We start from the raw sequence: 15,215 nt of genomic DNA, 5'->3' as shown, positions 1-15,215 counted from the left end.
TTAAAATTATAAATTTTTTACTTTGAAGAAGCATCCCATTAGCTTTCAACAATTATGCCATCTATAACACTGCTACAAAACACAATGTGCAGGGCAATAACATACATAGTTCACAATTTTTTGAAATTAGAATGGAACACATTTACTAATATGTTTGCCACAAACTACTTACACCCTCCCCAAGGTAAATTACCACAAAACTTATTCTGACCTAAATAACTAAGTTATATATCATAAATTGAGCCAAAATAGTTACATTCAATATTATGTCTGGAGGGTTTTGTGCGGTTGAGGTTTTTTCTTGTATTTTTCAACATTCTTTGCATTTATGGCCTATACACAGTAATGCAGAATCATAGAATCATTTAGGTTGGAAAAGACTTTTAAGATTATCAAGTCCAACATTTAAGCTACATTGCCAAATCCATCACTAAACTATGCCTACACATCTTTTAAATACCTCCAGGATCGGTTACTCAACCACTTCCCTGGACAACTTATTCCAATGCCTGACTACCCTTTCAGTCAATAAATTTTTCCTAATATCCAATCTAAACCTTCTCAGCACAACTTGAAGCTGCTTCCTTTCATCCTATCCCTTAGCCTTGCTGAGTGTCACACAATTGGCAAGAAGAAAGTCCAAGAGACATGAATGAGAAATGAAAGGAAACGGATGAGAAGTTAGTAAGTTTTATGCCTAAGATATCTGGAAAAAGACTTCCGTTAAAAGAGATCCCATGATTTTAAAGCATTTTATTAGCTCTTTAAAAGGTTATATAATATTTTGTGATGAACAAAGTATTTATTGGCTGTATTTATTATTCTATTGCAAAACTTTGCCTCTCAGAATCACAACTGTCACTCTGACTCACAAGTGTGAGCTAAAATTTCCTTGTTTAATGATGTTCAGAACAATTTTAAGCACAGCTGGATAGCTGCTTCACATATACCACATTCTTATATTCTAAGGGACCGCTAGCACTTATCAAATACCTATACACCTACCTGTCTCTCTCTTTTTGCTAGTTCTGCAAGGGTTGTTTTAAGCACCTTCGTTTCACTGGTAACTGCTTCTAATATATTTTGTTTTTTTTCTTTATCTTCAGTAGCTTTACGTTCCTTTAAAAGAAGTTCTGATTTGACAGATCTAAGTTCCTTCTCAGCTTTTTCTTTCATTCTTTCCAATTTGCCTTGAGACTTATTGAGTTCTTCTATTGTTCTGTTCTGCTCCAAAGTTTTGATCTGCAATAAGATAAAGAAGTGTTAACTTTTTCATCTAATGTGAACAAATAAGCAATCATAAATAAGCACTTTAATGTGGGTTCTTATGGGTTCTTGATGAAATCACATGTACACAGGAACAATTAAAATTTTGCATCTTGCCTGTTGTATGCAAGAAAAAAAGCCATTTTCCCCCTATATCTATATGAATAGATCTTCTCCGTGTAATGTATGGGAAAAGAGAAGATTACAGCCACATCAACAGGAAAGAAAAGGATGCATATATCGTATTTTCTTACACTACTAGTGGTTAGGATGCGGCGCTCTCACCGCCGCGGCCCGGGTTCGATTCCCGGTCAGGGATACTCCCCCGGGCAGATGGAGCTCGTCAGCCCTGTGAGGCCATCCATCTATGAGAAGGTCACTCTAAACAAACCTACGTCCTGAGGACCTCACTGCCATTGTCCAAGCTCACTTGGCCCCGGCAGATGAACCTGAGGATTAAAGGGTGGGCTCAGTTCAGCGCATGCTGTGTCTCACGTAAAAAATCCATTGCGCAGGCTCGAAAGGTAAAAGACCTTTCCCAAAATCTTCGTTCGCGAAGACTGGCCATACCAACTCTGAAAATTTACATTGTGCTTTACAGACACTTCTTAGCATATCAATAAAAATTGCAAAATATACCAAAACATTTTAATATTATATTTGCTTTTGCCTCCTAGATAGATTTGAGCAGTTCTCTAAGAACACATTTATAAATGAACTCCAGCTGTATACAACTGGAATAGAAAAATGGCAAGAAGCACAAACGTAACCTTTTAACTCACCTTAAGTTCATTGGTTTCAGACAGCTTGGCTTTGAGATCAGTATTCATTTCCCTTGCCACATCAAGCTGCTTCTGTAACCTCTCTATCATCTTATGTAACTTTCTGACAGCAAGATTGGCCTCATCCCTTTCCACAGCTAAGGCAGTCCTGATTTGCTTCTCTTCTTCCAGTTGGGTTACTTTCTGCCGCAGAAGGTTCACGTGAAGCTCTTTGCTTTCAAGTTTTTCCTTCTGAGTCTTCAACTTGTTTTCCAAACACAAGGATATTTGAAAAAATATATGTGAATGACAGTGGTACTACACAGATTGTTTTGCAAATTTAATCCCTGTGTTGCACGTATAACCTGAACTCCTTTTCCTCTTGAAAACTGTGTAAAGAAGTATCAACATATATACACTAACTTGATACTCCTTATATTACCAATTCATTGTGCTTCTCCATCCCTGAATTTGTGCACTGCCTTTTAGACTTCATCCTATTTGAACATAAATACTTGTGCATCACTCATAACATCTGAGATTGCCTGAAGTACAAGACACCAGTCAAATGCAAGATGCAAGAGAAATTCATTTAGGAGACAGTGGTTTCAGTGGTGGTAGTTAAGGTGTTCCAGAAGGAGATACAACATACAGAAATAAGGAATCTTTCATCCACTGCTCCAATGCCAGGTCCAGCAGCTTAGTTTTCTAGTTTTGCTGCTGAAGGAGCTACTTGTTTTCAGTTTATCTGAACTGAGCTGCCAGGCTTTACTCTGGAACATCTGAGGGGTATCGACATACATATACTCCCTGCTAGAGAGGCAGCTGCTTCACAAAAAAAAAAAAGAAATACAGTATTGTTTTAAACCTTAAACAGACTCCAATTCGCAGCTCCAGTCTGATAAGCCTAAACCCTAAAGATTTCACTGTGTTATAACACGATGATGGAGGGATGTTTGACCAAATTTGAACAAATTTGGATTTGTTCCTGAAGGAAATATTGAATGAAGGAACAGTTCTTGTTGAAAACATTGAAATTCTTGGTGAAGTACAACCAATACCATGCTAGCTTCTAGAGAAGTTTGTATTATATATCCCCCTCCCCAGCAGATCCTTTCAGATTTAAATATTGATGGTAGTTGTTTACAGAAGAATGTTATAAATGTCTATTAAAAAGTAGACACAAACACATATCATGTGTTCAACCCACTGGTAGGTTTAGTTGTTTTAACATGCAGTCTGTTTGCACAGTTTGAAAACGTTTGCTATCTTCTTTTTATGAAATGGACATCTTTGAACTTCCTTGTACATATACCATCTGCTGCTTCTAGCAAACCACTATAGAAATATAGCCATAGTAATGTTTATCTTTGAAACAAATAGTAATGGTATGTCTTTTTTGCATACCTTCCTTCTGAGGCTGTGTGCCACAGTCTTGTTTTCAATCACTGCATCACCTTCCAGATTCACTAACTGCTCTACCCGGGCTAGAATCGCATCCATATTCATATCAAATCCAAACTCTGCTGCTAGACTATCCAGCTTCATCTTCTCATTCAGTTGCTCCAGAAATTTCAGATACTAAGATAAGGTGTGGAAAAGTGGGTAAAATAATAATAAAACCTCATTAAATGTCTTGAAGTACAATTTAAAAGCAATCCCCCCTACACCGGCAGTCAACAAATACATAGCCAAGTACACGATCCGAAAGAAATAATAAAGGCTATGTTTACAGTACACACTCCTGACACAACTGCAAATTCTCCATATGTACTTATTTAGCCAACATTTATTTTGTTCATAAATCCCTAGACCTACTGTATTTATCTTCTTAGTAAGACAAGATTCATTTTTGCTTCTCTGCAGCGTTAGGTATGTCTCTGCTGACTCCAGTTCCTGTCTGGAGCTCTGTTGCTTTACATGGATAGGCATGGGCAGGAAGAAGTTAGAAAGGACAGCTACATCCTAACTAATAACTGCAAGTGCTGTGATTGCCCAGTACTGTGACCTTTAAAACAGATATAAATGATACCAGTGATGCGATCCAATGTAGTCTGAGAAGACATAGGAATATTAACATGGTCTGTCTTTAGCTGTTCTTTGGAAGAGCAAGGTTTAGAAATAACAGCTGCTGGTATAAAAATTGCTTTTATGATTATTTTAATTGCATCTCCATCTGGTGATGAACACATACAGATACGAAATATTATTCAATCTGTTTTTTCCTTCTTTATTCTGCTCTGCTAGCTCTTTAAAAATTGCATTAGTTCCCTGCTCTCAATTAGCCTCTCTTGCAAAATCCAGAGCCCGCCTTCTGACTAAGAACTATGATTCCCTTTGTTTTCTCTTACTTCTTTTGCAGACCATAATCTTTGCAAAGAACCAACAAAACAAAACAAAAAAACCCCCACCAACAAACCAGTTTCATTACTAGTTCATTAGCAAGAATATCCTTTGGTTTTGTGATCCTTCTGGTTCAAAAAATTAAAAACATCAGCAGCAGAAGAAAACACTGAAGTTGTGCATTAACAGGAAAAAAATCACAACAAGAGTCTCTTTATTGCAGCAAAATCTAGAGGCAAATTTTAGAATCTAGGGCCAAATGTTCTTAACAGAGGATGTAGAGAGGAAGAAACAGATCCTTTGTCTGGTTTTCTCCCAGTGTGGAGGCAGTTTCATTCATAAAAGTTACTGTATTATAGCCTAAGGCAAAACAAATAGCACCAAATTGTTGATTCTTTGTAAATCCAACTTTCTAATCACTGATCTTGGCCTAGCAACATGCTATAACTTTGCCTTTCTTAGCTGTATTGGATGGATGGTTTGGCTTTCTGGGTACTACGTCATTTTTCAAACTCTTAGTATGTGAATGTATTATAGATTAACAGTGTGTTCATTCATCCAATTAATGAAAAAATCCTGGTAGCCACGATTGTCCAAGAACATAAAAGAAACAAAGACTGCAAGATCTTGAGAGATTGTAGACTGGATGATATACTACAGAAAGACACAGAGATCAGAGAATGCGTTGAAATCAGAGAATCATAGAAAGACTTCCGATGTATTTACAGAGACTTCTTTTAAGCTGCTTTTGGGGTGGTGGTTTTTTTCCACAGTAACGGACTTGGAACTCAACAGCTTAGCTTTTTCCAACTGCGATTGTTGGTCAAAGAAAAGATATTACTACCCTCTACGTGATGTCTGATTTTGCTAATTTGCATTATTTGGAGTGTTGTGAGTAATGCTTCAGATGACCAATGCAATACAATCAGCTGTATCTGTCCTTAGTGACTATTATTCAAAATTAAATAACATGTGCAACTACTTTTTGTTTCTCAAGCTTCAAACCATCCTGCATCAGATCTACAGCCAGTAATTCTTCTTCCAAGTGTTTCAGTTGATCCTGGAAACTCTCAGAACATTTTTCAGCTTTCCTGCTCCTCTCCAGAGCTTCGTGGTACAATCTGGTCTGATTTTCCAAAGCTTCAGTCAATTTAGCTATTTGGGTTTCAAGTTGAGATACCATCTAGGTAGCAAGCAAATGAACAAAACATATGGAGTTAGGTGGGTGCAGAAATGCTAGAAAGATATGAAAGATGCACCATCAAATTACTAAAAATATGGTAAAATATTTATCTTTAAATGTATGCATTTACAAAGACAAAAAGAGAAAAATCTGTTGTAACTACCAAGAGAAAACAGCAGAAGCGGTGACATGTGAGACATACAAAAGTGAACAGCAGAAACCATATATGAGTCAAATGACTAAAAGGAACTGCTATTAAAAAAATCAACAAAAACTAATTAGAGACAAAATTTCCAAAGATGTGAGCACAGCAGCAATACCTGGTAGTCAGCTATCATTCTTTAAAACAAGCCAATAAAATCACTAGTCTACTAAGGAGCTGAGTAGAAAAAACAGATAAGTGATTTAGAAAATACATGCAGCACGTAGGGGAGAATGTAGATATGGATAACTAAGCCTCAGGAGTGTTTCCCAATTGTTAACTGTAAAAGAGTGTTTAACTAGAAGATTTTGCTAAAAAAATGATAGTAATAATAATTTCTGTAATCTAGCCAGAGCTCAAGGATAAAAGGATAAAATCTCATAACAAGCAACTAGACTAACAATCTTGAAAATATTTCTAGCTGTACACTGTTTACAACACCTACATATAATGTAATGGATTTTAAGTTGTAAACTCCTTATAAATTAGATGCTTGAAAGCATCTGGTTACACTACTGCCAAATACTGAAAGGCAGTTCTATCCCAAAAGTTGCTTGCTTCCCTCCAGCTGTCATATAAATTATTTGGTTACATAATAAATTATATTGCATTTTTAACTCAGTGTTCAGACACTCATCTCCAAGCAGCCTCTTCATTTTAAGCATCTGGTTGGTTCTTGCTAATAAAATGAACAATAGGCACACAAAGCTCCCATTAATTTTGTTGGCACTGAAAGGTTTCAAACTGCAATTAAATACAAACAACGGTTTGCACCCAACTTGCCAAAAAAACACTGAGAAATTAGTGCTGTTCATACAGCAGTAGAAAAAACTAAACAATAATAAAACTGCAAGAACCCACACACATATTTTATGCTTTTTGCATCAAAAATCACTCAACAGAAAAAAACCAGTTTCAGTAACTTTTTCCCCCAGAGATGTGCTGCTGTTAGAGAACCCAGAGCCCCTGCAGAGCAGCCCTGGGTGTAGCCCAGCTACCAAATACCTTTTGATTTAAAGTGTGACTTTTAATTATATAATAGTCTTCACTGACAAAATTAATAAATGCCCATGTAAGCAAACAAGCGAGAAACCTCAGTGCAGTGTCAGGATACTGATATTGGTCAGACTGCATTCTGACTCACCTTCCTCCTGAGCTGTCCCTTCTCTACCTGTACATTCAAACACAGCTTTGCAAACACTACGGGCCAAAACGCCTCAAGCCAGAGCCAGCCGCCTTCCTATTACCCTTCTCTTGTATGGTGAACAATATTTAACTATAAGTGTAAAAATACTTCTTTATTTTTAGGTGCAGGTTTTGAGGATTATAGGGAAAAAAGTTGCCTGGGACAACTCATCAATTTTATCTGCTTTGAGAAAGAAGTCACTATTGTAGCAGCAAATCCATGCCTCCATGCTTATTCACGACCACACAGCCACTTTTGATGTCTGCTGGCACTGAAACCAAATTTCAATATTTTAACTGAAAGACCATTCCAACTGTTTTCTTCCTAACAGCATCTATTATTAATTTAATTTCTGAACTCTTCCTACTTAATAAAAAGAAGATGCTTTTCACCTATTACCTCAAATCAATTGAAAACAAAATTAAAGGTTTCTGTAATTTCAAAACCTAAGCAGAAGGAACCAAAACTCTACCAGAAGAATAACATGAAACAGGATCCAAAGAGAATAAATACACACGTTGGGCAAGTGCAGTAGTTGCTGACTTACTATTTGTTTACTCTCCTCTTTACAATTTATTTCTCGAATCCTCTCCAAAATGGCCTTCTCGGACGGTTCAACTATTGCAGATCCACTGCTGAGTAGGGTAGCAATTTGTTCTTTAAAAGCCTCTAAAGAGCTCCAAGCAGTCCTGGCTTCTGCTCTGCTGCTCTTCAAGCCTCCATCTAACTCGCTGGAAGATTTCTTCAGACTGTGCAGTTCCCTCTTTGAGGTGTCCAAGGCTTTCTGGTTAACAGCCAGTTTATCTTGGAGGTTTCTGATCTCCATCTCTAAACTCTGTCTCTCTATTATAGTGCTGTCAAGATCCTAAAATGCATGAAAAATTAAACAGGATTTTTAAAATCAGTTATAATCCCTCCCCACTATACACATATGAAGGAATAACTCAGAAGCAGGTACTGCAGACAGAGAAACTAGGACCCATAATGCTCATATGGATTCAACATCAGGGTTTCATAGGAGAACTGCTATTGAAATTGATGAAAGGCCAAAGTCTGCAGTAATCACTCTATAGATTAACCTCTGGCAGTGGCCTGCAGGAAGGAATACATGCATAAAATTTGCAGGTTTAAAAATACATTTTTTAATTGTAAAACTGTTGGTATCTTATTTTTCCATTCAGATAATATGACCTGAAAAACAGTGAACAAGACGTAACACTAATAAAGCCAAAGTACCACAACTCAGATAGGAAAGGATAGGATAGGATAGCATAGCATAGCACAGCATAGCATATTTCAGTTGGAAGGGATCCGCAGTGGTGATCAACTCCAGCCACCTGAGCAATTCAGAGTTGACCAAAACAATAGACACAATCTGTCTGAAAATAGTGATAAGAGGTGATCTCTGAGATCAGCTTACTTAATGTGACAAAAATTCCTGAGATTATCTATACACAGAAAAGGGAAGTGAAGGACCAAACAAAGGCTTGGTTGGGAAACAATGAAATATAGCCAGTACATACATATCTATATCAGTTATATACAAAATATTGACCTAACAGGGCAAAGCAGACAGACAGAATTGTGTATCCTGACCCAGGATGCCAAAACAAATGACAATAGAAAAATTAAAGAAAAATAACCATCTAAACATAAAGAGAAAATAATCTCTCTCAGTCACCTTGTGAATCCCTTTCCCCACAATACCAATATTAAGAGTGCTTACATATTCATATACAAGAAAAATATTTCCAGTGAAACCAACTAAAAGTATAGCAAAGACTAAGTCTTCATTTCTCAAGGCATTATCTGATTGAAAAGAACAAATGGGAAAGAATATTACTTCACACATGACACAAAAGGAAAGAATATTACTTCACCCAAGACACAAAATTATGACAGAGGATGGCATATTTACAGAGAGTGATTGAATTCCTCTGGAAGTCTCAGTGGTTAGTAGAGGCTCAGTAAGTGGACTGATATAAGATTGTGTACACTGGAATTAAAGAATTGTTTCTGTAGCAGTTATGAATATGGTGAGTACTCAAGAGTCTCTCAGGGTCTATGTGTGCTTGCTGTAGTCATTTGTATCAATAGAATACGTGCCAATCGAGGAGTAGATCTGGGAGCATTTACATAGATCAGCAGGGAGGATGGACAAAAGGGAAGTTTGCAGAGCACCCTTAGAAAATAAAATATAAACATACGATTCTAAAAATAATTAAATTTTTAATAGTTTCAAAATGGGAAACATGCAAAAACACAAACAAAAACAAACCTTGTCATTTAGGACATTATTTGTTACTATAGTAATTGTACTAAATACTAAAGTAATTGTAGAACCGCTTTAGAAACATGTTGGCATGATTCCTTGCCATTTTCTCTTTTTTATTCTAAACAAGTCCTATTAATAGGAAATTCCCACCTGTGCTCAGAATTACATTATGGTAATTACAGCAAAGAATAAAGAGTAATTTATTTCAATTACAGTTTTCAGCAGTGCATATTTTTCCTTCCAGAAAGGCAGTGCTAAATTAGTTTGCCAGTACCAGGGATCTTATCTAATTACAATCTTGTTTAAATTGTGAACATCTGAAAACAAACACAATCAAATCAAAAGATCAAGGCATAAAATAAGGAAGTGCAAGCCACCAAACACTGGCCGGAAAGCTTCCCAGCAGAAAAGGACCTGGGTGTGCTCACTGAACATGAGCCAGCAGGTGCCCAGGTGGCCAGTGGCATTCTGGCCTGTATCAGAAATAGTGCAGCCAGCAAGACTATAGAAGTGATTCTCCCCCTGTACTCAGCATTGGTGAGGCCACACTTCGAATCCTGCATCCAGTTCTGGGCCCCTCACTGCAAGAAAGACATTGAGGTGCTGGAGCATGTCCAGAGAAGGGCAATGGAGCTGGTGAAGGAACCGGAGCACAAGTCTTGTGAGGAGCATCTGAGGGAGCTGGGGTTGCTTAGTCTGGAGAAAAGGAGGCTCAAGGGAGACCTTATTGCTCCCTACAACTGCCTGAAGAGGTTGTAACCAGATGGGGTTTGGCCTCTTCTTCCAACTAACAAGCAATAGGACAAGAGGAAATGGCAGTCCTATAGTGCATCAGGGGAGGTTTAGATTGGATATTAGGAAAAATTTCTTTACTAAAAGGGTTGTCAAGCACTGGAACAGGCTGCCCAGGGAAGAGGTGGAGTCCACATCCCTGGAGGTATTTGAAAGACTTGTGGATGTGGCACTGAGGGACATGGTTAATGGTGAACTTGGCAGTGCTGGGTTAACAGTTGGACTCAATAATCTTAAAGGTCTTTTCCAACCTAAATAATTCTACGGTTCTATTAATACCGTCACGTCAATCAGCATCAGGGTTTCAATACACTAAGTCAACTACACATACATATAAAGAACCCACATTACATTAACAGTAATAAGAAGGTACAAAAGAGAATGCAGGTATTTTCTAGACAAATTCTTACACCACCTGCATCTCGTTACCACTGTTATACCATAAGGATTGTAAACTAGCTTGCTCTCATCTTCTCTGATGATTCAACCTGAAAATATCTGTTATGCCTGCTGAAACCTGTCTCAAACATGTATTTTCTTAATGACATCATATAAACGAAAAAGAAAAAAAAAATCCAGGTTCTGAGAAACTCATTCTTTTATTTGTTGAGACAAGAAAAACCTAAAATCATGTGCTTGTCTCTCCTGTAATCTAAGTATTTGGGTATATTTAAATGGCTATTTTAGGTAGCCATGTTTCTCAAGTTTAATCAATTTCCTTAAATAATATTTTTATATTTTAATTAGCTGGTTTCATACAGTCAGTTTATTTTAATAAATGCACATTGATTACAAACTACTTAGGTAAATTTTATTCACTAACATAACAATACAAGACAATATTGAATACTGAAGAGTATTTTCTTGGTTAATTTTTGCATCAGAATATTTGTATTAATTAAAATTGCTTGATTATATTTCAAGTATGTTCTTTAAAGATTTTGCATGATGCACATCTTTACAAAACAGATGTTTAAAACAGCACTTCGGAGTGAAATCACAAGTATTTCCAGGTTGAATCATCAGCAAATACGTGAAATAAAACAAGATAATCTATTAGTTTTTGTGGTTCATCAATGGCAATGCTGTATGAAGGGCAAATTATAATCTGGAAGAATATATGCATCCTTTTCTATACCTTAGATAAATACCACAAAGGAGTTTACTAAATATTAGAAAGAAACTTTGTTAGAACTAATAAGACATTTTAAAGGACCTACAGACACTCTCAAATAGTGTTATAATTCTGTAATTATGATTAGCATAATCAATAACCACTGTCTGGACATACAGAAAGAAAGAACAGGTACTCTCATTCTAGAAATCTAGGGAGCATTTACAAGTCATTTCTCATCAAATGCAAATTTGATATCCAGCACAGCCACAATAACGGTATGCACAATATTTACAGACTTCTAGGAGCAAACTCTTGCATTAGTCTGTCAGAAATGTGAGAAGTTCAGAATTCTAAAAGAACGGTAATACATTACAACAAAAATAGCTTCTTGACTTGCTTTTTTTTACTCACATATTTTACTTATATACAGTTTCAAGACTGTATTGGTTTTTATTCTTTGCTGCTTGCTATTGTCATACAGTAAGACAGAGAGGAACAGATAAAATTATTGTTCACTTGCTAATGTTTCTTGAATTAAACCCAAATAACTACAACAAATACGTATCAAACATGTTAAGAACATTCTGAATGTATTAACCTTAAAACATAACCAACTGGCTTTCATTTTCTTCATTAAGAATTTTGGAATATAGACAGCTACCTCCTTCCAGGACATAAAGAAAAGCACCTGGTCAAGAGAAGGAGTTCACAGAAATCATAAGGAGCAGGAGTGGAAAGCTACTTGGCAATTAAAACTGGCAATTATTCAGAGAAGTGGTAGGGAGCAATGCAGTGTCTGACACTTGCTGGAGATGACTGACAGAGGAGTGTGATGGTCTCTATATGCTTAGAAAACATTTTAAGAGAAAACTGGCAGAAATGGGCTGCCATCTCACTGAAGATGGCCAAAATGTCTGGTCCTGAGAGCTTCAGGCACACACAGGCATACTTGTATTCAACCTCTGCTGCGTAAACTCAGCTACAGGCATTTCCATTAATTAAGTTCAGAAAACAGCCCAGAAACGCACAGCTGAGCATGAATCTTCTGGCACAGGAACAGTATGGATTTCTGCTTTTCGCCTTTACAGGGGAACATTTTACAACATGTGCAACTCTGTTCATGTGCTATACCTGTGCAGCAAAGTATAAAGTCCAACTGAGCTTATGCTGCTAGTGCCCTCCCTGTAACCTACTAAGACACTCATCCACGCAACATGGGATCCCATACATCACACTTTACATGTGAGGATTTAAAGCATTTTTTGGTTTTTTTACTTACCTTTTCAATACTGAATTTCTTACTATGCTTTTGTGAACACAAAACCTTCAGACACAAACAGATTTACTCAGTGTCTGCTAAACTAAGTAGCTAAACTGAAAAAGCACTGGAGGAATCTTCAGCTTCTAGATAAGCCCCGATGGCATACACTTCATTTGAAAGGCAATGCTAATAATTTAGAAAGACATTTCTGTAAAGTTGCTTAAATAAATTATGTATTTGGCATATGCACAATAATGATATGAAAATATTTTTTGTAAAACTAGCTCAACTTAGTAAATGCTTTGGCAGTCAGAGCAAACTTGCAAAACAAGTCACAAAGGAAGCCCTAATCTTGGTTTAAAACATCTCCTGATTCTGGTTTACTTAGTGAGTAAACTACACTCTGTTCTTCCTCACACACCTGTGTTTGAAATGAAGTATGAGAACAAAATGTTCTCGAAAAGGACCTGCTTAAGTTTTTGCGCAGGTTCTCCCTCAGTTCCACTGAGTCTTAGAAAATTTAACACAGCTTGGTAAGAACTACTTTCAGCAGTAAGTAAAATTTATGACCCTTGTGGTACTTAACATTTATCTTCCCCACAACAAATTCTTTCTTCTCCAGAGTACACCGCCAGCTATTTCTCATCTCCTAAATATTTTGCTTACAACCAAATCAGAACACTATATCCTTTAAAGTGTACGGTGGCGGTCTTTTGTTCAGAAAAAAAAAGAATGATGGGGGTGGGGAGAATGTTGTATTACATTTGAAAACTCACTTGCACAAGGTTGCCTTTATGCTTAAAATTTCTTCAAACTCAATCGCACACAACTCAGCTACATATCTGGCAGTCTAAATTTCTTCCCTTATTTTCTTAAGTTCTGGCCATCAGCTTTAACCACACTGTTCCACCTGTGGGAAATTTTCATTATGGGCTGCTTCCTTTCCACAGTTACCACTCAAAGTACAAAGCAATGAGGAAAACTGCTACAGAAATGTTCTTTATTTGTCCATCATTTGAGATGCACAAACTCTTAATGGCAAGTTCTCCTGGAGCAATTAAATCTTTAAATCACGTACTTTTCCTTTCCAAATCATAGCCAGGTGAATTTGGTGAATACTTAACTTACAACTTAACTTACATTTCTCATTTGAGCATCTTTCCTGCTGCAGAGATTTCCTCTATGGCTCCCTGAGAGTAAAACAGTGCTTTCCTGCAAGAGCCATCCTACAACTTTTTGGGTATGAGCAAACAGTTATGAAATACAAATTTATAATGCAGTGAAAAGATAATCTAGGATGTCTGGAAGCCAAGACACTTTACCTTCCACTTCCTTAAGAGAAAGAATATCAATTCCTTTCAATTCCTCATTAGAATTCTTGAAGAAACTGAGTAAAAGAAATCTCAGAAAACTTGCAGTATCATATAAATGTTATTTAAAAGAGCATTTTTTCATTGTTGCATGCTTGTGCCTCAGATATACTCATTAACTCTATACACATTTGTTTATTTACACGTTTGTGTTAGCACAACAAAAGCTACAACAATACCAAGAAAGTAAAAGTAGAAATCTGAAAACAGCATTGGAAGACATCAAATCTATTTTACAAAATGTTTTTGTTTCATCTCTATATATTCTGAAACTTTCAAACAGTTGAGAATAACCTCAGAAAAATGCCTTTTTTAGAAAAGACCCTAATTAACCTAAGTTTTTCAGAAGCATTTTTTCTCATACAATTCCTATTGAAAATTAATTTGAAATGTCAAGAAAACATTTGAAAACTAGACAAACATACAAGTAATGCAATTATGTACCTTACTAAGTTTTTCCATGTCTTGATAGTATCCTGCCACCTTTTTTTGCTCCTTTGTCACTTCTGAAACTAGCCTCATGATAGTTTCTCTGCTAGCTTTAGACTCCATCTCATGGACATTAACAGCTTCTTGAAGAGCAGCAACCTGGTCTTTTAGTGTCAGATTTTCTTTACATATTTCAGAGACCTTGAGAAATAATTCAAGTATTAGTAGCTTTTTAAAAGCACTTAAAAATTACATATATTCATCCCAGTATACCTGCTCCTAATCATCCCAATAAAGAAAGGGTATTCCTGGTGACCCCTATGTCAGATTTATAACAGCACTCTGCTATTCATTTATAAAAGAGTAGAAAGACAATTAAAATCATAGAATCATATTTTCACCATAAACCCCCACCTTAGTATAAAGTGGGTCAGATTTACTCCAACACAAACTTTATGATCTATTAAGCAGGTGGAGAGCTACTGCTGCTGCATATCCGTGCTTGACATGAAGGTCAGAAAAAAGATCATGTAACTGCTTCATGTGAAAAGCAGACAATTTCAGCCTGGCTTTTTAAGATGTGTGCCGTTCATCTGGAACAAGAAAGCTGCAAGTTATGCTCAAAACTTTTTAGGCAAAGGAGGTTTGAGTTAGTAGCAGATATTTCATAAGTAATTCAAGGGCAGGGGCAAATACATGGTGTGCTGCCATTATGAGCCGCCAACACCTTGGAAAAAGGAGTCCTTTCCAGAAGTATTCTAGGGCTGTTTTGGTACGTTATGCTGTTTCCAATAACTGGAATTGATGAATGTGGGCACTTCAAAGAGTGAGTAAAAAAGGTACCCTGATTCCTATTGGCAAGACATTTGTTAAGACCATAACAGATCAATTCTGTGTTAAATAAAACCATAACATGGAAAAGAAGCTAAACAGATGTGCCAAGACCCAAGAAAAATGAGTTGCTAAGGTTTCCTAATGCACAGAGTTTTCAGGACAATTAGATTTCCCAACTACATTTATTACTACATTG

General features: G+C 36.6%; 1 protein-coding gene across 4 annotated transcripts in view; it reads right to left on the bottom strand.

The window, feature by feature from the left end:
• Nucleotides 1-15,215, bottom strand: part of CCDC170 (coiled-coil domain containing 170) — a 37,855-nt gene that overhangs the window by 6,403 nt on the left and 16,237 nt on the right. For all 4 annotated transcript variants that reach the window (XM_027688332.1, XM_027688322.1, XM_027688313.1 and 1 more), the window contains exons 6-11: nucleotides 14,201-14,386; nucleotides 7,489-7,806; nucleotides 5,353-5,553; nucleotides 3,435-3,608; nucleotides 2,049-2,291; nucleotides 1,006-1,242 (exon numbers count right to left, since the gene is read on the bottom strand). In XM_027688332.1, coding sequence (XP_027544133.1) covers nucleotides 1,006-1,242; nucleotides 2,049-2,291; nucleotides 3,435-3,608; nucleotides 5,353-5,553; nucleotides 7,489-7,806; nucleotides 14,201-14,386 — 1,359 coding nt within the window. The remainder of the gene's footprint in view (nucleotides 1-1,005; nucleotides 1,243-2,048; nucleotides 2,292-3,434; nucleotides 3,609-5,352; nucleotides 5,554-7,488; nucleotides 7,807-14,200; nucleotides 14,387-15,215) is intronic.

Source organism: Neopelma chrysocephalum, unplaced genomic scaffold (assembly GCF_003984885.1).
Source record: "Neopelma chrysocephalum unplaced genomic scaffold, ASM398488v2 Primary Assembly neopelma1_23, whole genome shotgun sequence".
In the NCBI taxonomy this organism is placed as follows: Eukaryota; Metazoa; Chordata; class Aves; order Passeriformes; family Pipridae; genus Neopelma; species Neopelma chrysocephalum.
This window is presented reverse-complemented; position numbering and strand designations above follow the sequence as displayed.